The sequence below is a fragment of the Pseudophryne corroboree genome, chromosome 5 (assembly GCF_028390025.1).
Source record: "Pseudophryne corroboree isolate aPseCor3 chromosome 5, aPseCor3.hap2, whole genome shotgun sequence".
Taxonomy (NCBI): domain Eukaryota; kingdom Metazoa; phylum Chordata; class Amphibia; order Anura; family Myobatrachidae; genus Pseudophryne; species Pseudophryne corroboree.
In genome coordinates, this window is record NC_086448.1 from 721,799,716 (window position 1) to 721,822,862 (window position 23,147).

A 23,147-nucleotide genomic window follows, 5' to 3' on the forward strand; every position below is an offset into this window, starting at 1 on the left:
TGGAACCTGCCGAATGGAATTTTGCTTCGTAAGAAGCTACCATTTTTCCCAGGACTCGTGTGCAGTGATGCACCGATACCTGTTTTGGTTTCAGGAGGTCTCTGACTAGAGATGACAGCTCCTTGGCTTTCTCCTGCGGGAGAAACACTTTTTTTCTGTTCTGTGTCCAGAACCATCCCCAGGAACAGTAGGCGTGTGGTAGGAACCAGCTGTGACTTTGGAATGTATAGAATCCATCCGTGCTGTTGTAGCACTTCCCGAGATAGTGCTACTCCGACCAACAACTGCTCCTTGGACCTCGCCTTTATAAGGAGATCGTCCAAGTACGGGAAAATTAAAACTCCCTTTTTTCGAAGGAGTATCATCATTTCTGCCATTACCTTGGTAAAGACCCTCGGTGCCGTGGACAGTCCAAACGGCAGTGTTTGGAATTGGTAATGGCAATCCTGTACCACAAATCTGAGGTACTCCTGGTGAGGATGGTAAATGGGGACATGTAGGTAAGCATCCTTGATGTCCAGGGATACCATGTAATCCCCCTCCTCCAGGCTTGCAATAACCGCCCTGAGCGATTCCATCTTGAACTTGAATTTTTTTATGTATGTGTTCAAGGATTTCAAATTTTAAAATGGGTCTCACCGAACCGTCCGGTTTCGGTACCACAAACAGTGTGGAATAGTAACCCCGTCCTTGTTGAAGTAGGGGCACCTTGACTATCACCTGCTGGGAATACAGCTTGTGAATTGCCTCTAGCACAGCCTCCCTGCCTGAGGGAGTTGTCGGCAAGGCAGATTTGAGGAAACGGCGGGGGGGAGACGCCTCGAATTCCAGCTTGTACCCCTGAGATACTACTTGAAGGATCCAGGGATCCACCTGTGAGCGAGCCCACTGATCGCTGAAATTTTTGAGGCGCCCACCACCGTACCTGGCTACGCCTGTGGAGCCCCCGCGTCATGCGGTGGACTCAGAGGAAGTGGGGGAAGAATTTTGATTCTGGGAACTGGCTGACTGGTGCACCTTTTTCCCTCTTCCCTCGTCTCTGTGCAGAAAGGAAGCGCCTTTGACCCGCTTGCTTTTCTGAAGCCGAAAGGACTGTACCTGATAATACAGTGCTTTCTTAGGCTGTGAGGAAACCTGAGGTAAAAAATTTTCTTCCCAGCTGTTGCTGTGGATACGAGGTCCCAGAGACCATCCCCAAACAATTCCTCACCTTTATAATAAGATTTTACTTACCGATAAATCTATTTCTCGTAGTCCGTAGTGGATGCTGGGGACTCCATCAGGACCATGGGGATTAGCGGCTCCGCAGGAGACAGGGCACAAAAATAAAGCTTTAGGATCAGGTGGTGTGCACTGGCTCCGCCCCCTATGACCCTCCTCCAAGCCTCAGTTAGGATACTGTGCCCGGACGAGCGTACACAATAAGGAAGGATTTTGAATCCCGGGTAAGACTCATACCAGCCACACCAATCACACCGTACAACTTGTGATCTGAACCCAGTTAAGAGTATGACAAACGTAGGAGCCTCTGAACAGACGGCTCACAACAATAACAACCCGATTTTTTTGTAACAATAACTATGTACAAGTATTGCAGACAATCCGCACTTGGGATGGGCGCCCAGCATCCACTACGGACTACGAGAAATAGATTTATCGGTAAGTAAAATCTTATTTTCTCTGACGTCCTAGTGGATGCTGGGGACTCCGTCAGGACCATGGGGATTATACCAAAGCTCCCAAACGGGCGGGAGAGTGCGGATGACTCTGCAGCACCGAATGAGAGAACTCCAGGTCCTCTTTAGCCAGGGTATCAAATTTGTAGAATTTTACAAACGTGTTCTCCCCCGACCACGTAGCTGCTCGGCAGAGTTGTAATGCCGAGACCCCTCGGGCAGCCGCCCAGGATGAGCCCACCTTCCTTGTGGAATGGGCCTTGACAGATTTAGGCTGTGGCAGGCCTGCCACAGAATGTGCAAGTTGAATTGTGCTACAAATCCAACGAGCAATCGTCTGCTTAGAAGCAGGAGCACCCAGCTTGTTGGGTGCATACAGTATAAACAGCGAGTCAGATTTTCTGACTCCAGCCGTCCTTGAAATATATATTTTCAATGCCCTGACAACGTCCAGCAACTTGGAATCCTCCAAATCGCTAGTAGCCGCAGGCACCACAATAGGCTGGTTCAGGTGAAACGCTGACACCACCTTAGGCAGAAACTGAGGACGCGTCCGCAGTTCTGCCCTGTCCGAATGGAAAATCAGATATGGGCTTTTATACGATAAAGCCGCCAATTCTGACACTCTCCTGGCTGAAGCCAGGGCCAGTAGCATGGTTACATTCCATGTAAGATATTTCAAATCCACCGATTTGAGTGGCTCAAACCAATGGGATTTGAGAAAATCCAAAACTACATTAAGGTCCCACGGAGCCACTGGGGGCACAACCGGCGGCTGTATATGTAGTACTCCTTTTACAAAAGTCTGGACTTCAGGAACTGAAGCCAATTCTTTCTGGAAGAAAATCGACAGGGCCGAAATTTGAACCTTAATGGACCCCAATTTGAGGCCCATAGACAATCCTGTTTGCAGGAAATGTAGGAATCGACCCAATTGAAATTCCTCCGTGGGGGCCTTCCTGGCCTCACACCACGCAACATATTTTCTCCAAATGCGGTGATAATGTTGTGCAGTCACCTCCTTCCTGGCTTTTACCAGTGTAGGAATGACCTCTTCCGGAATGCCTTTTTCCCTTAGAATTCGGCGTTCAACCGCCATGCCGTCAAACGCAGCCGCGGTAAGTCTTGGAATAGACACGGTCCCTGCTGAAGCAGGTCCCGTCTTAGAGGTAGAGGCCACGGATCTTCCGTGAGCATCTCCTGAAGTTCCGGGTACCAAGTTCTTCTTGGCCAATCCGGAGCCACGAGTATCGTTCTTACTCCCCTTTGCCGTATAATTCTCAGTACTTTTGGTATGAGAGGCAGAGGAGGAAACACATACACTGACTGGAACACCCACGGTGTTACCAGAGCGTCCACAGCTATTGCCTGAGGGTCTCTTGACCTGGCGCAATACCTGTCCCGTTTTTTGTTGAGGCGAGACGCCATCATATCCACCTTTGGTTTTTCCCAACGGTTCACAATCATGTGGAAGACTTCTGGATGAAGTCCCCACTCTCCCGGGTGTAGATCGTGTCTGCTGAGGAAGTCTGCTTCCCAGTTGTCCACTCCCGGAATGAACACTGCTGACAGTGCTATCACATGATCTTCCGTCCAGCGAAGAATCCTTGCAGCTTCTGCCATTGCTCTCCTGCTTCTTGTGCCGCCCTGTCTGTTTACGTGGGCGACTGCCGTGATGTTGTCCGACTGGATCAACACCGGCTGACCCTGAAGCAGGGGTTTTGCCAGGCTTAGAGCATTGTAAATCGCTCTTAGCTCCAGTATATTTATGTGAAGAGACATCTCCAGGCTTGACCATACTCCCTGGAAGTTTCTTCCCTGTGTGACCGCTCCCCAGCCTCTCAGACTGGCATCCGTGGTCACCAGGACCCAGTCCTGTATGCCGAATCTGCGGCCCTCTAACAGATGAGCACTCTGCAACCACCACAGAAGAGACACCCTTGTCCGTGGCGATAAGGTTATCCGCTGATGCATCTGCAGATGCGATCCGGACCATTTGTCCAGCAGATCCCACTGAAAAGTTCTTGCGTGAAATCTGCCGAATGGAATCGCTTCGTAAGAAGCCACCATTTTTCCCAGGACCCTTGTGCAATGATGCACTGACACTTTTCCTGGTTTTAGGAGGTTCCTGACTAGCTCGGATAACTCCCTGGCTTTCTTCTCCGGGAGAAACACCTTTTTCTGGACTGTGTCCAGAATCATCCCTAGGAACAGCAGACGTGTCGTCGGAAACAGCTGCGGTTTTGGAATATTTAGAATCCACCCGTGCTGTCATAGAACTACTTGAGATAGTGCTACTCCGACCTCCAACTGTTCTCTGGACCTTGCCCTTATCAGGAGATCGTCCATTTTCTTTGAAGAAGAATCATCATTTCGGCCATTACCTTGGTAAGGACCCGGGGTGCCGTGGACAATCCAACCGGCAGAGTCTGAAACTGATAGTGACAGTTCTGTACCACGAACCTGAGGTACCCTTGGTGAGAAGGGCAAATTGGGACATGGAGGTAAGCATCTGTCCCGGGACACCATATAGTCCCCTTTTTCCTGGTTCGCTATCACTGCTCTGAGTGACTCCATCTTGATTTGAACCTTTTTATGTAAGTGTTCAAATATTTCAGATTTAGAATAGGTCTCACCGAGCCGTCTGGCTTCAGTACCACAATATAGTGTGGAATAATACCCCTTGCCTTGTTGTAGGAGGGGTACTTTGATTATCACCTGCTGGGAATACAGCTTGTGAATTGTTTCCACTACTGCCTCCCTGTCGGAGGGAGACGTTGGTAAAGCAGACTTCAGGAACCTGCGAGGGGGAGACGTCTCGAATTTCCAATCTGTACCCCTGGGATACTACTTGTAAGATCCAGGGGTCCACTTGCGAGTGAGCCCACTGCGTGCTGAAACTCTTGAGACGACCCCCCACCGCACCTGAGTCCGCTTGTACGGCCCCAGCGTCATGCTGAGGACTTGGCAGAAGCGGTGGAGGGCTTCTGTTCCTGGGAATGGGCTGCCTGCTGCAGTCTTCTTCCCTTTCCTCTATCCCATGGCAGATATGACTGGCCTTTTGACCGCTTGCCCTTATGGGGACGAAAGGACTGAGGCTGAAAAGACGTTGTCTTTTTCTCCTTTTTACGGCAATACTTCCATGTGCCGTTTGGAATCTGCATCACCTGACCACTGTCGTGTCCATAAACAACTTCTGGCAGATATGGACATCGCACTTACTCTTGATGCCAGAGTGCAAATATCCCTCTGTGCATCTCGCATATATAGAAATGCATCCTTTAAATGCTCTATAGTCAATAAAATACTGTCCCTGTCAAGGGTATCAATATTTTCAGTCAGGGAATCCGACCAAGCCACCCCAGCGCTGCAAATCCAGGCTGAGGCGATCGCTGGTCGCAGTATAACACCAGTATGTGTGTATATACTTTTTAGGATATTTTCCAGCCTCCTATCAGCTGGCTCCTTGAGGGCGGCCCTATCTGGAGACGGTACCGCCACTTGTTTTGATAAGCGTGTGAGCGCCTTATCCACCCTAAGGGGTGTTTCCCAACGCGCCCTAACTTCTGGCGGGAAAGGGTATACCGCCAATAATTTTCTATCGGGGGAAACCCACGCATCATCACACACTTCATTTAATTTATCTGATTCAGGAAAAACTACAGGTAGTTTTTTCACACTCCACAAAATACCCTTTTTTGTGGTACTTGTAGTATCAGAAATATGTAACACCTCCTTCATTGCCCTTAACAAGTAACGTGTGGCCCTAAAAGAAAAATACGTTTGTTTCTTCACCGTCGACACTGGAGTCAGTGTCCGTGTCTGTGTCGACCGACTGAGGTAAAAAGACGTTTTAACGCCCCTGACGGTGTTTGAGACGCCTGGACAGGTACTAATTGGTTTGCCGGCCGTCTCATGTCGTCAACCGACCTTGCAGCGTGTTGACATTATCACGTAATTCCTTAAATAAGCCATCCATTCCGGTGTCGACTCCCTAGAGAGTGACATCACCATTACAGGCAATTGCTCCGCCTCCTCACCAACATCGTCCTCATACATGTCGACACACACGTACCGACACACAGCACACACACAGGGAATGCTCTGATAGAGGACAGGACCCCACTAGCCCTTTGGAGAGACAGAGGGAGAGTTTGCCAGCACACACCAAAACGCTATAATTATACAGGGACAACCTTTATATAAGTGTTTTTCCCTTATAGCATCTTAATATATATAATCATATCGCCAAATAAGTGCCCCCCCCTCTCTGTTTTAACCCTGTTTCTGTAGTGCAGTGCAGGGGAGAGCCTGGGAGCCTTCCCACCAGCATTTCTGTGAGGGAAAATGGCGCTGTGTGCTGAGGAGAATAGGCCCCGCCCCCTTTTCGGCGGGCTTCTTCTCCCGTTTTTCTGAGACCTGGCAGGGGTTAAATACATCCATATAGCCCCAGGGGCTATATGTGATGTATCTTTTAGCCAGTATAGGTATTTCATTGCTGCCCAGGGCGCCCCCCACAGCGCCCTGCACCCTCAGTGACCGCTGGTGTGAAGTGTGTGACAACAATGGCGCACAGCTGCAGTGCTGTGCGCTACCTCATGAAGACTGAAAAGTCTTCTGCCGCCGGTTTCTGGACCTCTTCACTTTTCGGCATCTGCAAGGGGGTCGGCGGCGCGGCTCCGGGACCGGACTCCATGGCTGGGCCTGTGTTCGATCCCTCTGGAGCTAATGGTGTCCAGTAGCCTAAGAAGCCAATCCATCCTGCACGCAGGTGAGTTCACTTCTTCTCCCCTAAGTCCCTCGTTGCGGTGAGCCTGTTGCCAGCAGGGCTCACTGTAAAATAAAAAACCTAAAAACTTTTTCTAAGCAGCTCTTTAGGAGAGCCACCTAGATTGCACCCTGCTCGGACGGGCACAAAAACCTAACTGAGGCTTGGAGGAGGGTCATAGGGGGAGGAGCCAGTGCACACCACCTGATCCTAAAGCTTTATTTTTGTGCCCTGTCTCCTGCGGAGCCGCTAATCCCCATGGTCCTGACGGAGTCCCCAGCATCCACTAGGACGTCAGAGAAAAGGCTCTATGTGCCTTTTAAAGTCAGCATCACCTGTCCAGTGTCGGGTCTCTAATACCCTCCTGACAGAATGGACATTGCATTAATTCTGGATGCCAGCCGGCAAAATATCCCTCTGTGCATCCCTCCTATATAAGACGACGTCTTATGTTCGCAAAATAGTATCCCTGTTTGACAGGGTTACAGACCACGCTGCAGCAGCACTATCTGCAGGTCTCAGTCTAGTACCTGAGTGTGTAAATACAGACTTCAGGATAGCCTCCTGCTTTTTATCAGCAGGTACCTTCAAAGTGGCCGTATCCTAAGACGGCAGTGCCACCTTTTTTGACAAACGTGTGAGCGCCTTATCCACCCTAGGGGATATCACCCAGCGTAACTTATCCTCTGGCGGGAAAGGGTACGCCATCAGTAACTTTTTAGAAATTACCAGTTTCTTATCGGGGGAACCCACGCTTTTTCACACTTCATTCACTCATTTTTCTCCCCAAACATAAAACCCTTTTTTAGTGGTACTTGGGTTAATGTCAGAAATGTGTAACACATTTTTTATTGCCGGGATCATGTAACGGATGTTCCTAGTGGATTGTGTATATGTCTCAACCTCGTCGACACTGGAGTCAGACTCCGTGTCGACATCTGTGTCTGCCATCTGAGGGAGTGGGCGTTTTTGAGCCCCTGATGGCCTTTGAGACGCCTGGGCAGGCGCGGGCTGAGAAGCCGGCTGTCCCATAGCTGTTACGTCATCCAGCCTTTTATGTAAGGAGTTGACACTGTCGGTTTATACCTTCCACCTATCCATCCACTCTGGTGTCGGCCCCACAGGGGGCGACATCACATTTATCGGCATCTGCTCTGCCATCACATAAGCCTCCTCATCCAACGTGTCGACACAGCCGTACCGACACACCGCACACACACAGGGAATGCTCTGACTGAGGTCAGGACCCCACACAGCCCTTTGGGGAGACAGAGAGAGAGTATGCCAGCACACACCAGAGCGCTATATAATTTAGGGATTAACACTATATTGAGTGAATTTTTCCCAATAGCTGCTTGTATATACAATATTGCGCCTAAATTTAGTGCCCCCCCTCTCTTTTTAACCCTTTGAGCCTGCAAATTACAGGGGAGAGCCTGGGGAGCTGTCTTCCAGCTGCACTGTGAAGAGAAAGTGTGCTGAGGGAGATAGCTCCGCCCCTTTTTCGCTGACTTTTCTCCCGGTTTTTTATGGATTCTGGCAGGGGTATTTATCACATATATAGCCTCTGGGGCTATATATTGTGATATATTTGCCAGCCAAGGTGTTTTTATTGCTGCTCAGGGCGCCCCCCCCCCAGCGCCCTGCACCCTCAGTGACCGGAGTGTGAAGTGTGCATGAGGAGCAATGGCGCACAGCTGCAGTGCTGTGCGCTACCTTGGTGAAGACTGATGTCTTCTGCCGCCGATTTTCCGGACCTCTTCTTGCTTCTGGCTCTGTAAGGGGGACGGCGGCGCGGCTCCGGGAACAAACACCAAGGCCAGTTCCATGCGGTCGATCCCTCTGGAGCTAATGGTGTCCAGTAGCCTAAGAAGCCCAAGCTAGCTGCAAGCAGGTAGGTTCGCTTCTTCTCCCCTTAGTCCCTCGATGCAGTGAGCCTGTTGCCAGCAGGTCTCACTGTAAAATAAAAAACCTAAAATAAACTTTCTTTCTAGGAGCTCAGGAGAGCCCCTAGTGTGCATCCAGCTCGGCCGGGCACAGAAATCTAACTGAGGCTTGGAGGAGGGTCATAGTGGGAGGAGCCAGTGCACACCAGGTAGTCTAAAAGCTTTCTTTTAGTTGTGCCCAGTCTCCTGCGGAGCCGCTATTCCCCATGGTCCTTACGGAGTTCCCAGCATCCACTAGGACGTCAGAGAAAATAAAGCAGCCAGTATTTACCCTGCACAGAAACAAAATAACCCACCCAACTCTAACTCTTTCTGCACGTTATATCTGCCCCCCCTGCAGTGCACATGGTTTTGCCCAACAGCTAAAAAATTTCCTGCTGCGATCAACTTGGAATTACCCCCATAGACCACTTCATTTGGAATGGCCTATCAGGTAGAAACTATAGACTTTCACACACCTTACTTACTACCATGTCGTTATCCATTTACCACATTTACTACAATTCCCGTGATGCTTTGCCTCAGGACGTCCGTTTCCAGGGAGCGGAGGACTGTGGGATTTGTAGTCCTCACTCTGATTGGACGCTGCGGCGGTGTGTGAACATCATGGCGGCCGCCAAGGGCACACAGCTGGTGCTGAAGTCGGTGAAAGCGATCGCTGTCCGCATGTGCCCCTTCGAGTCCAACGTGCGGGCCACCAGGTGAGAGGTGCGAGGGACTAGCCGCACTCGGCCTGTCATACATAAGCGTGCTATATGTCAGTGACCATGCCTCGCTCTGTGTGTAAGGTCAGCAAGCCACTCATTTTATTAAATGGCATTTACGCCATGTGAATAAGGTATGCAGAAAAAACACATTTCATACTCCTAATAGTAGCGTCTTCGTTATTCTGCACTTTAGCTGTCTCCGTGGAAGCATGCAGCTTATATTATGTCATGCATCCCAACATTCCCTTCTCCAGAAGGGACACAATGCGCTGCTTCTGGACTCCTAGAAATCATAAATTAAGAGGAAAGTACAGGAGAAGAGCATTCTGTCCCTCCAGGAGAGGATCATGTTGGGAGGTATGTCATCTTATTATCATCCTCTCCTCTGAGCAACTGTGACCACTGCGCCCCATCTCCTGCTGGTATGTCTGATACCACATTACCCTACTGCTCCATATCCGGTGCTTACTGCCACTTTATCTCTTCTCCTGCCCCATGCTACTGTCTTCTTCTCCCGCTGCTACTTTACTCTTCTCCATCTCCCCCTTGTCACTTTACTCTTCTCCATCTCCCCCTTGCCACTATACTCTTCTCCACCTCCCCCTTGTCACTATACTCTTCTCCACTTCCCCCTTGTCACTATACTCTTCTCCATCTCCCCCTTGTCACTATACTCTTCTCCACTTCCCCCTTGTCACTATACTCTTCTCCACCTCCCCCTTGTCACTATACTCTTCTCCACTTCCCCCTTGTCACTTTACTCTTCACCTCCCCCTTCTCACTTTACTCTTCACCTCCCCCTTGCCACTATACTCTTCTCCACCTCCCCCTTGTCACTATACTCTTCTCCACTTCCCCATTGTCACTATACTCTTCTCCATCTCCCCCTTGTCACTATACTCTTCTCCATCTCCCCCTTGTCACTATACTCTTCTCCATCTCCCCCTTGTCACTATACTCTTCTCCACTTCCCCCTTGTCACTATACTCTTCTCCACCTCCCCCTTGTCACTATACTCTTCTCCACTTCCCCCTTGTCACTATACTCTTCTCCACCTCCCCCTTGTCACTATACTCTTCTCCACTTCCCCCTTGTCACTTTACTCTTTACCTCCCCCTTCTCACTTTACTCTTCACCTCCCCCTTGCCACTATACTCTTCTCCACCTCCCCCTTGCCGCTATACTCTTCTCCACCTCCCCCTTGCCGCTATACTCTTCTCCATCTCCCCCTTGTCACTTTACTCTTCACCTCCCCCTTGCCACTATACTCTTCTCCACCTCCCCCTTGCCACTATACTCTTCTCCACCTCCCCCTTGCCGCTATACTCTTCTCCACCTCCCCCTTGCCGCTATACTCTTCTCCACCTCCCCCTTGCCGCTATACTCTTCTCCACCTCCCCCTTGCCGCTATACTCTTCTCCACCTCCCCCTTGCCGCTATACTCTTCTCCACCTCCCCCTTGCCGCTATACTCTTCTCCACCTCCCCCTTGCCGCTATACTCTTCTCCACCTCCCCCTTGCCGCTATACTCTTCTCCACCTCCCCCTTGCCGCTATACTCTTCTCCACCTCCCCCTTGCCGCTATACTCTTCTCCACCTCCCCCTTGCCGCTATACTCTTCTCCACCTCCCCCTTGCCGCTATACTCTTCTCCACCTCCCCCTTGCCGCTATACTCTTCTCCACCTCCCCCTTGCCGCTATACTCTTCTCCACCTCCCCCTTGCCGCTATACTCTTCTCCATCTCCCCCTTGCCGCTATACTCTTCTCCATCTCCCCCTTGCCGCTATACTTTTCTCCATCTCCCCCTTGCCGCTATACTCTTCTCCATCTCCCCCTTGCTGCTATATCTCTTCAGTCCCTTGTAGTTGCCAATTTCTATTCTCCTCCTGTCCTCTGGTGTCTGCCGCATCTCTTTGCCCCTGCTCTCTACCATTATCTCTCCTCTCCTGCCCCCTGCTCTCCACCACTATTTCTTTTCTGCAACTTCCACGCTTTTCTCCATCTGACCCCTGCTGTCTCCTTTTACTTTCCCCCAGTCTCCATCTCTTCTCTCCCCCCCTGCTTTTTTTGCCACGTCTTCTTTGTCTCCCCTATTCTCTACCATGTCTTCTATTCTACCCACGCCTACTGATTCCCAACACAACTGTTTCTTCCATCTCACCTTCACTTCATCTCTTCTCATACTGCCCTTTGCTCACTGCCATTTACTTTTTCCTCCTGCTTTCCACCATCTCTTCTCTTCTTCCCATGCCTCCTGACTTCACCACTTCTTCTTATATTTATTAACAATTTCTTATATAGCGAAGCATATTCCGTTACAATTTACTTTTGGAAACACAGCGATAGAACAAAACTGGGTAATAACACTTCTTCTCCTCCTGCTGCTTCTTTGTTTCTTCTCCACCCCGCAATGTGTTGCAATGTTTTTTATTCTCCTACTGTCAGGGCCGGTGCTTCCATTAGGCAGCTGCCTATGGGCACCGGGACCTGAGGGGGTGGCCCGTTGTGGCTGCCTGTGAAAAATCAAGGACGTTAGAGTGGCCTGCTTGTCAAAGACGCCATTCTCATCAGCTCCGCCGCCTACTGCTCTTTCTGCAGCACCAACTGAACAATTGGCAGAAAACTGATCCGTTTAATGGGAGTATTGTGTGTGTGTGTGTGTGTGTGTGTGTGTGTGTGTGTGTGTAAGCCAGCTTATATGCTAGTTCGTAGTGTGCGGACACCAGTCGAAATTCTGTTTCCGAAGGATATTTTGCATCCAGCATAAGGTTGCTGCAAGTCCCAATAAAAAAAATGACATGCAGCCTTCCAGCTGTTGTGAAACTACACATCCCAGCATGCCCTGCTATAGTTTTGCTATTAGAGAATAAACTGGCAGAGTGCATGCTGGGATGTGTAGTTCCACAGCAGCTGGTGGGCCGCATGTTGAAATTCCCCTTCTAATTATGACATTTGCCGATATGAAAACAGTGGGTGGGATGTATTTTCATATGCAGATGCAATGATACTGGTCTACTTGGATGGAGTCTTGCATTAGCATAAGTAAGGAGGGAGCTGTGGCCATACAGATAAGCGCGTGTTACGTTTGTCTGTCTACTCCCTCAGTGCTCCTCTATCTGAGGGGCAGATTTATTAAGCTTGGTGAAGTGATAAATTGGAAGGTGATAAATGACCAGACAGTCAGCTCCTAACTGTCATTTCTCTAACGTCCTAGTGGATGCTGGGGACTCCGTCAGGACCATGGGGAATAGCGGGCTCCGCAGGAGACAGGGCACATCTAAAAAAGCTTTTAGGTCACATGGTGTGTACTGGCTCCTCCCCCCATGACCCTCCTCCAAGCCTCAGTTAGGTTTTTGTGCCCGTCCGAGAAGGGTGCAATCTAGGTGGCTCTCTTAAAGAGCTGTTTAGAAAAGTTTTTTTTTAGGTTTCATTCAGTGATTCCTGCTGGCAACAGGATCACTGCAACGAGGGACTTAGGGGAGAGATCTCTAACTCACCTGCGTGCAGGATGGATTGGGATCTTAGGCTACTGGACACTGAGCTCCAGAGGGAGTCGGAACACAGGTCAGCCTGGGGTTCGTCCCGGAGCCGCGCCGCCGATCCCCCTTACAGACGCTGAAGAAGACGGCAGAACGGAGGTCCGGAAACAGGCGGCAGAAGACTTCACAGTCTTCATGAAGGTAGCGCACAGCACTGCAGCTGTGCGCCATTGTTGTCACACGGCTCACTGACCTAGTCACGGAGGGTGCAGGGCGCTGCTGGGGGCGCCCTGGGCAGCAATATAAGTACCTTATTGGCAAAATAAATACATCACATATAGCCATTAAGGCTATATGTATGTATTTTAACCCAGGCCAGTTCTTAAAAACCGGGAGAAAAAACCCGCCGAAAAGGGGGCGGAGCTTATTCTCCTCAGCACACAGCGCCATTTTCCCTCACAGGCTGAGGGGAAGGCTCCCATGCTCTCCCCTGCACTGCACTACAGAAACAGGGTTAAAACAGAGAGGGGGGGCACTGATTTGGCGATATAAATATATATTAAATGCTATAAGGGAGGAACACTTTTATAAAGGTTGTCCCTGTATAATTATAGCATTTTGGTGTGTGCTGGCAAACTCTCCCTCTGTCTCCCCAAAGGGCTAGTGGGTCCTGTCCTCTATCAGAGCATTCCCTGTGTGGGTGCTGTATGTCGGTACGTGTGTGTCGACATGTATGAGAAAAATGTTGGTGAGGAGGCGGAGCAAATTGCCTGTAATGGTGATGTCACTCTCTAGGGAGTCGACACCGGAATGGATGGCTTACTTGTGGAAGTACGTGATCATGTCAACACGCTGCGAGCCGGTTGACGACATGAGACGACCGGCAAACAAATTAGTACCTGTCCAGGCGTCTCAGACACCGTCAGGGGCTTGTAAAAACGCCCATTTACCTCACGGACACTGACTCCAGTGTCGACGGTGAAGAAACAAACGTATTTTCCTTTAGGGCCACACGTTACATGTTAAGGGCAATGAAGGAGGTGTTACATATTTCTGATACTACAAGTACCACAAATAAGGGTATTTTGTAGGGTGTGAATAAACTACTTGTAGTTTTGCCTGAATCAGATAAATTAAATGAAGTGTGTGATGATACGTGGGGTTCCTCCGATAGAAAGTTATGGGCGGTATACCCTTTCCCACCAGAAGTAAGGGCGAGTTGGGAAACACACCTTAGGGTGGATAAGGCGCTCACACGCTTATAAAACAAGTGGCGTTACCGTCTCCAGATACGGCCGCCCTCAAGGAGCCAGCTGATAGGAAGCTGAAAAATAGCCTAAGAAGTATATACACACATACTGGTGTTATACTACGACCAGCAATCGCCTCAGACTGGATGTGCAGCGCTGAGGGGGCTTGGTCGGATTTCCTGACTGAAAATTTTGATACCCTTGACAGGGACAAGATTTTATTGTCTATAGAGCATTTTAAGGATGCATTTCTATATATGCGTGATGCGCAGAGGGATATTTGCATTCTGGCATCAAGAGTAAATGTGATGTCCATATCTGCCAGACGAAGACACGACAGTGGTCAGGTGAGGCAGATTCCAGACGGCACATGGAAGTATTGCCGTATAAAGGGGCGGTCCATCGGACCTGGTGGCCATGGCAACAGCTGAAAAATCCACCTTTTGTTCCCCGAGTCACATCTCAGCAGAAAAGGACACAGTCTTTTCAGTCTCAGTCCTTTCGTCCCCATACGGGCAGGCGGGCAAAGGCCAGTCATATCTGCCCAGGGGTAGAGGAACGGGAAGAAGACTGCAGCAAGCAGCCCATTCCCAGGAACAGAAGCCCTTCACAGCTTCTGCCAAGTCCGCAGCATGACGCTGGGGCAGTACAAGCGGACTCAGGTGCGGTAGGGGGTCATCTCAAGAGTTTCAGCACGCAGTGGGCTCACTCGCAAGGGGACTCCTGGATCCTACATGTAGTATCCCAGGTGTACATTGGAAATTCGAGACGTCTCCTCCTCACAAGTTCCGGAAGTCTGTTTTACCAACGTCTACCTCCGACAGGGAGGCAGTATTGGAAACAATTCACAGGCTGTATTCCCAGCAGGTGATAATCAAAGTACCCATCCTACAACAAGGGAGGGGGTATTATTCCACACTATATTGTGGTACTGAAGCCAAACGGCTCGGTGAGATCTGAAATATTTGAACACTTACATACAAGCGTTCAAATCAAGATGGAGTCACTCAGAGCAGTGATAGCGAACCAGGAAGAAGGGGACGAGATGGTGTCACTGGATATCAGGGACATTTACCTACATGTCCAAATTTGCCCTTCTCACCAAGGGTACTTCAGGTTCGTGGTACAGAACTGTCACTATCAGTTCAGACGCTGCCGTTTGGATTGTCCACGGCGCCCCGGGTCTTTACCAAGGTAATGGCCGAAATGATGATTCTTCTTAAAAGAAACTTGGACGCTTTCCTGATAAGGGCAAGGTCCAGAGAACAGTTGGAGGTCGGAGTAGCACTATCTTTAATAGTTCTACGACAGCACGAGTGGATTCTAAATATTCCAAAATCGTAGCTTTTCCGAGGACACGTCTACTGTTCCTAGGGATGATTCTGGACACAGTCCAGAAAAAGGTGTTTCTCCCAGAGGAGAAAGCCAGGGAGTTATCCGAGCTAATCGGGATCCTCCTAAAAACAGGAAAAGTGTCAATGCATCATTGCACAAGAGTCCTGGTAAAAATGGTGGCTTATTACGAAGCAATTCCATTCGGCAGATTTCACGCAAGAACTCTTCAGTGGGATCTGCTGGACAAATGGTCCGGATCGCATCTTCAGATGCATCAGCGGATAACCCTATATCCAAGGACAAGGGTGTCTCTCCTGTGGTGATTACAGAGTGCTCATCTTCTAGAGGGCCACAGATTCAGCATTCAGGAGTGGATGCTGGTGACCACGGAGGCCAGCCTGAGAGGCTGGGGAGCAGTCACACAGGGAAAAAATTTCCAGGAAAGTGTGATCAAGTCTGGAGAATTCTCTCCACATAGATGGAGCTAAGAGCAAAATTATAAGGCTCTAAACTTAGCAAGACCTCTGCTTCAAGGTCAGCCGGTATTGATCCAGTGGGATAACATCACGGCAGTCGCCCACGTAAACAGAAAGGGCGACACAAGAAGCTGGAGGGCAGTGAAAAAACTGCAAGGATTTTTCGCTAGGCGGAAAATCATGTGATAGCACTGTCAGCAGTGTTCTCTCCGGGAGTGGACGACTGGGAAGCAGACTTCCTCAGCAGGCATGACCTCCACCTGGGAGAGTGGGAACTTCATAGGGAAGTTTTTCCGCATGATTGTGAGCCATTGGCAAAGACCAAAGGTGGAAATGATGGCGTCCCGCCCGAACAAAAAACGGGACAGGTATTGCGCCAGGTCATGAGACTTTCAGGCGATAGCTGTGGATGTCCTAGTAACACCGTGGGTGTAACAGTCGGTGTATGTGTTCCCTCCTCTGCTTCTCATAACCAAGGTATTGAGAATTATAAGACATAGAGGAGTATGAACTATACTCGTGACTCCGGATTGGCCAAGAGGGACTTGGTACCCGGAACTTCAAGAGATGCTCACAGAGGACTAAGGGCCTGGGGAGCTAAGAAGGGACTTGCTTCAGCAGGTACCATGTCTATTCCAAGACTTACCGCGGCTGCGTTTGACGGCATGGCGGTTGAATGCCGGATCCTGAAGGAAAAAGGCATTCCATAAGAGGTCATACCTACCCTGGTCAAAGCCAGGAAGGAGGTGACCGCACAACGTCATCACCACATGTGGTGAAAATATGTTGCGTGGGTGAGGCCAGGAAGGCCCCACGAAGAAAATTCAACTAGGTCGAATTCTACACTTCCTGAAAACAGGAGTGTTTTGAGCCTAAAATTGGGGTTCTTTAAGGTTTTAAGTTTCGGCCCTGTAGAATTTCTTCCGAAAAGAATTGACTTCAGTTCCTGAAGTCCAGATTGTCAAGGGAGTATTGCATATACACCCCTTTTTGTGCCTCTAGTGGCACCGTGGGATCTCAACATAGTGTTGGGATTCCTTAAAATCATATTGGTTTGAACCGCTCAAATCTGTGGATTTGAAATATATCACATGGAAAGTGAACAAGCTGTTGACCAATATCTCACATGGACAGTGACCATGCTGTTGGTCCTGGCCTCGGCCAGGCGATTGTCAGAATGGGCGGCTTTGTCTTACAAAAGCCCATATTTAAATTTCCATTCGGACAGGGCAGAACTGGGACTCGTCTCCAGTTTTCTTCCTAAGGGGGTGTCAGGTTTTTCACCTGAAACAACCTATTATGGTGCCTGCGGCTTCTAGGGACTTGGAGGACTCCAGGTTAATAGACGTTGTCAGGACCCTAAAAATATATATATATATATATATATATATATATATATATATATATATATATATATATATATATATATATATATATATATATATATATATATATATATATATATATATATATAGTTTAGGACGGCTGGAGTCAGAAAGTCTGACTTGCTGTTTATATTGTATGCACCCAACAAGATGGGTGCTCCTGCGTCTAAACAGACGATTGCACGTTGGATCTGTAGCACAATCCAACTTGCACATTCTGTGGCAGGCGTGCCACAGCCTAAATCTGTAAAGGCCCACTCCACTAGGAAAGTGGGCGCATCTTGGGCGGCTGCCCGAGGGGTCTCGGCATTACAACTTTGCCGAGCAGCTACGTGGTCAGGGGAGAACACGTTTGTAAAATTTTACAAATTTGATACTCTGGCTAAGGAGGACCTGGAGTTCTCTCATTCGGTGCTGCAGAGTCATCCGCACTCTCCCGCCCGTTTGGGAGCTTTGGTATAATCCCCATGGTCCTGACGGAGTCCCCAGCATCCACTAGGACGTTAGAGAAAATAAGAATTTACTTACCGATAATTCTATTTCTCGTAGTCCGTAGTGGATGCTGGGCGCCCATCCCAAGTGCGGATTGTCTGCAATGCTTGTACATAGTTATTGTTACAAAAATCGGGTTATTCTTGTTGTGAGCCATCTTTTCAGAGGCTAATTCGTTTTGTTATCATACTGTTAACTGGGTTCAGATCACAAGTGGTACGGTGTGATTGGTGTGGCTGGTATGAGTCTTACCCGGGATTCAAGATCCTTCCTTATTGTGTACGCTCGTCCGGGCACAGTACCTAACTGAGGCTTGGAGGAGGGTCATGGGGGGAGGAGCCAGTACACACCATGTGACCTAAAAGCTTTTTTAGATGTGCCCTGTCTCCTGCGGAGCCCGCTATTCCCCATGGTCCTGACGGAGTCCCCAGCATCCACTACGGACTACGAGAAATAGAATTATCGGTAAGTAAATTCTTATTTTTTCAAAACCAGCCAGTGACATGGTAGTTAGGATCTGATTGGCTGATCCTTTATCACCTTTCACTTGATCACTTCACGAGCTTCATAAATCTGCCCCTGAGTTCCTCCCACAGTACCCTCCTTAGTGATAAGTCCCTGTTATCTTGAGCTTGAAGGCCTGGGGGTAAGCAATTACAGATGAACATATTGAGCTGTATGGAAAGAGTGGCTTTCTACATGTATCGGTTGCCCTACTAAAATATCTTAAATGGGGTTATTATCTGTACCTAATTATATTTGTCAACAGAGGGCGCCATACACCATGTATTCTCTCACAAAAGCCAGTTCTAGGCTATTTTGACGCTTCGCATTGCAGTGATTTGCAGCCAGCTTGTCAGGAAATCAGACTAGATGCAGCCTATGAAATTTTGCGTAAAAAGGTGAAAACTCTTAAATTAAATATGTGAATATGTAATGGAGAATATGAGGAATTATATTTCTCTGACGTCCTAGTGGATGCTGGGACTCCGTCAGGACCATGGGGAATAGCGGCTCCGCAGGAGACAGGGCACAAAATTTAAAAGTTTGACCACTAGGTGGTGTGTACTGGCTCCTCCCCCTATGACCCTCCTCCAAGCCTCTGTTAGGTTTTTGTGCCCGTCCGAGCAGGGTGCAATCTAGGTGGCTCTCCTAAAGAGCTGCTTAGAAAAAGTTTGTTAGGTTTTTTATTTTCAGTGAGTCCTGCTGGCAACAGGCTCACTGCAACGAGGGACTTAGGGGAGAAGAAGTGAACTCACCTGCGTGCAGGATGGATTTGCTTCTTAGGCTACTGGACACTAGCTCCAGAGGGACGATCACAGGTACAGCCTGGATGGGTCACCGGAGCCGCGCCGCCGACCCCCTTGCAGATGCCGAATAGAGAAGAGGTCCAGAAACCGGCGGCAGAAGACGTCTCAGTCTTCATGAGGTAGCGCACAGCACTGCAGCTGTGCGCCATTGCTCTCCGCACACTTCACACCAGCGGTCACTGAGGGTGCAGGGCGCTGGGGGGGGCGCCCTGGGCAGCAATGTAATATACCTATTCTGGCTAAAATATATCACATATAGCCCCTGGGGCTATATGGATGTATTTAACCCCTGCCAGGTTCCAAAAAAACCGGGAGAAGAAGCCCGCCGAAAAGGGGGCGGGGCCTATTCTCCTCAGCACACAGCGCCATTTTCCTGCCCAGCTCCACTGCGAGGAAGGCCCCCAGGACTCTCCCCTGCACTGCACTACAGAAACAGGGTAAAAACAGAGAGGGGGGGCACTTATTGGCGATATTTATAATATTTGAGCTGCTATAAAGGGAACACACTTATTAAGGTTGTCCCTATATATATTTATAGCGCTTGGGTGTGTGGTGGCAAACTCTCCCTCTGTCTCCCCAAAGGGCTAGTGGGGTCCTGTCTTCTATCAGAGCATTCCCTGTGTGTCGGTACGTGTGTGTCGACATGTATGAGGACGATGTTGGCGTGGAGGCGGAGCAATTGCCTGTAATGGTGATGTCACCCCCTAGGGAGTCGACACCAGAATGGATGGCTTTGTTTATGGAATTACGGGATAGTGTCAGCACGCTACAAAAGTCGGTTGACGACATGAGACAGCCGGCAAACCAGTTAGTACCTGTCCAGGCGTCTCAGACACCGTCAGGGGCTGTAAAACGCCCTTTACCTCAGTCGGTCGACACAGACCCAGACACTGACACTGAATCCAGTGTCGACGGTGAAGAAACAAACGTATTTTCCAGTAGGGCCACACGTTATATGATCACGGCAATGAAGGAGGCTTTGCATATCTCTGATACTGCAAGTACCACAAAAAGGGGTATTATGTGGGGTGTGAAAAAACTACCGATAGTTTTTCCTGAATCAGAGGAACTGAATGAAGTGTGTGATGAAGCGTGGGTTACCCCAGATAGAAAACTGCTAATTTCAAAGAAGTTATTGGCATTATACCCTTTCCCGCCAGAGGTTAGGGCGCGCTGGGAAACACCTCCAAGGGTGGATAAGGCGCTCACACGCTTATCAAAGCAAGTGGCGTTACCGTCTCCTGATACGGCCGCCCTCAAGGATCCAGCTGATAGGAGGCTGGAGAATACATTAAAAAGTATATACACACATACGGGTGTTATACTGAGACCAGCAATCGCCTCAGCCTGGATGTGCAGTGCTGGCGTGACTTGGTCGGAGTCACTGTCTGAAAATATTGATACCCTGGATAGGGACAGTATTTTACTGACTATAGAGCAGTTAAAGGATGCATTTCTTTATATGCGAGATGCACAGAGAGATATCTGCACTCTGGCATCAAGAGTAAGTGCGATGTCCATATCTGCCAGAAGAAGTTTATGGACGCGCCAGTGGTCAGGTGATGCGGATTCCAAACGACATATGGAAGTATTGCCGTATAAGGGGGAGGAATTATTTGGGGTCGGTCTATCGGATCTGGTGGCCACGGCAACGGCCGGAAAATCCACCTTTTTACCCCAGGTCACCTCCCAGCAGAAAAAGCCGCAGGCTTTTCAGCCGCAGTCCTTTCGTTCCTATAAGAACAAACGAGCAAAAGGACATTCCTATTTGCCCCGAGGCAAAGGAAAGGGTAAGAGACTGCAACAAGCAGCTCCTTCCCAGGAGCAGAAGCCCTCCCCGGCTTCTACAAAGGCGTCAGAATGACGCTGGGACCTTACAAGCAGACTCAGGGGCGGTGGGGGGTCGCCTCAAACATTTCAGCGCACAGTGGGCTCACTCGCAGGTGGACCCCCGGATCCTGCAGGTAGTATCTCAGGGTTACAGGTTGGAATTCGAGAAGTCCCCTCCTCGCCGTTTCCTAAAGTCTGCTTTGCCAACGTCTCCCTCCGACAGGGCGACGGTATTGGAGGCCATTCACAAGCTGTATTCTCAGCAGGTGATAGTCAAGGTACCCCTCCTACACCAAGGGTACCTCAGGTTAGTGGTCCAAAACTGTCATTATCAGTTTCAGACGCTGCCGTTTGGATTGTCCACGGCACCCCGGGTCTTTACCAAGGTAATGGCCGAAATGATGATCCTTCTTCGAAGAGAAGGCGTCTTAATTATCCCTTACTTGGACGATCTCCTGATAAGGGCAAGATCCAGAGAACAGCTGGAGGTCGGAGTAGCACTAACCCAAGTAGTGCTCCAACAACACGGGTGGATTCTGAATTTTCCAAAATCCCAACTGATCCCGACGACACGTCTGTTGTTCCTAGGGATGATTCTGGACACTGTTCAGAAAAAGGTATTTCTTCCGGAGGAGAAAGCCAGGGAGTTATCCGATCTAGTCAGGAACCTCCTAAAACCAGGAAAAGTATCTGTGCATCAATGCACAAGAGTCCTGGGAAAAATGGTAGCTTCTTACGAAGCGATTCCATTCGGCAGATTCCATGCACGAACTTTTCAGTGGGATCTGCTGGACAAATGGTCCGGATCGCATCTGCAGATGCATCAGCGGATAAAATTGTCCACAAGGACAAGAGTGTCTCTGCTATGGTGGTTGCAGAGTGCTCATCTGTTAGAGGGCCGCAGATTCGGCATACAGAACTGGGTCCTAGTGACCACGGATGCCAGCCTGAGAGGCTGGGGAGCGGTCACACAGGGAAGAAACTTCCAGGGCGTGTGGTCAAGCCTGGAGACGTCTCTTCACATAAATATACTGGAGCTAAGAGCAATCTACAATGCTCTAAGCCTGGCAAAACCTCTGCTTCAGGGTCAGCCGGTGTTGATTCAGTCGGACAACATCACGGCAGTCGCCCACGTAAACAGACAGGGCGGCACAAGAAGCAGGAGGGCAATGGCAGAAGCTGCAAGGATTCTCCGCTGGGCAGAAAATCATGTGTTAGCACTGTCAGCTGTGTTCATCCCGGGAGTGGACAACTGGGAAGCAGACTTCCTCAGCAGACACGATCTGCACCCGGGAGAGTGGGGACTTCATCCAGAAGTCTTCCACATGATTGTGGTCCATTGGGAAAGACCAATGGTGGACATGATGGCGTCCCGCCTCAACAAAAAACTGGACAGGTATTGCGCCAGGTCAAGAGACCCTCAGGCAATAGCTGTAGATGCTCTGGTAACACCATGGGTGTACCAGTCAGTGTATGTGTTTCCTCCTCTGCCTCTCATACCAAAAGTACTGAGAATTATACGGCAAAGGGGAGTAAGAACGATACTCGTGGCTCCGGATTGGCCAAGAAGAACTTGGTACCCGGAACTTCAGGAGATGCTCACGGAAGATCCGTGGCCTCTACCTCTAAGACGGGACCTGCTTCAGCAGGGACCGTGTCTATTCCAAGACTTACCGCGGCTGCGTTTGACAGCATGGCTGTTGAACGCCGAATCCTAAGGGAAAAAGGCATTCCGGAAGAGGTCATCCCTACCCTGGTAAAAGCCAGGAAGGAGGTGACTGCACAACATTATCACCGCATTTGGAGAAAATATGTTGCGTGGTGTGAGGCCAGGAAGGCCCCGACGGAGGAATTTCAACTGGGTCGATTCCTACATTTCCTGCAAACAGGATTGTCTATGGGCCTCAAATTAGGGTCCATTAAGGTTCAAATTTCGGCCCTGTCGATTTTCTTCCAGAAAGAATTGGCTTCAGTTCCTGAAGTCCAGACTTTTGTAAAAGGAGTACTACATATACAGCCCCCGATTGTGGCCCCAGTGGCACCGTGGGATCTTAATGTAGTTTTGGATTTTCTCAAATCCCATTGGTTTGAGCCACTCAAATCGGTGGATTTGAAATATCTTACATGGAAAGTAACCATGCTACTGGCCCTGGCTTCAGCCAGGAGAGTGTCAGAATTGGCGGCTTTATCGTATAAAAGCCCATATCTGATTTTCCATTCGGACAGGGCAGAACTGCGGACGCGTCCTCACTTTCTGCCTAAGGTGGTTTCAGCGTTTCACCTGAACCAGCCTATTGTGGTGCCTGCGGCTACTAGCGATTTGGAGGATTCCAAGTTGCTGGACGTTGTCAGAGCATTGAAAATATATATTTCAAGGACGGCTGGAGTCAGAAAATCTGACTCGCTGTTTATACTGTATGCACCCAACAAGCTGGGTGCTCCTGCTTCTAAGCAGACGATTGCTCGTTGAATTTGTAGCACAATTCAACTTG

At 49.4% G+C, this 23,147-nt stretch overlaps 1 protein-coding gene across 1 annotated transcript in view; it reads left to right on the forward strand.

Moving 5' to 3' along the window:
* Positions 1-8,846: 8,846 nt before the first annotated feature.
* MRPL53 (mitochondrial ribosomal protein L53) overlaps positions 8,847-23,147 on the forward strand; it is a 51,645-nt gene continuing 37,344 nt past the window's right edge. The window contains exon 1 of the mRNA XM_063923994.1: positions 8,847-9,091. Within this exon, the coding sequence (XP_063780064.1) occupies positions 8,862-9,091 (230 nt within the window). The 5' untranslated portion in view covers positions 8,847-8,861. The remainder of the gene's footprint in view (positions 9,092-23,147) is intronic.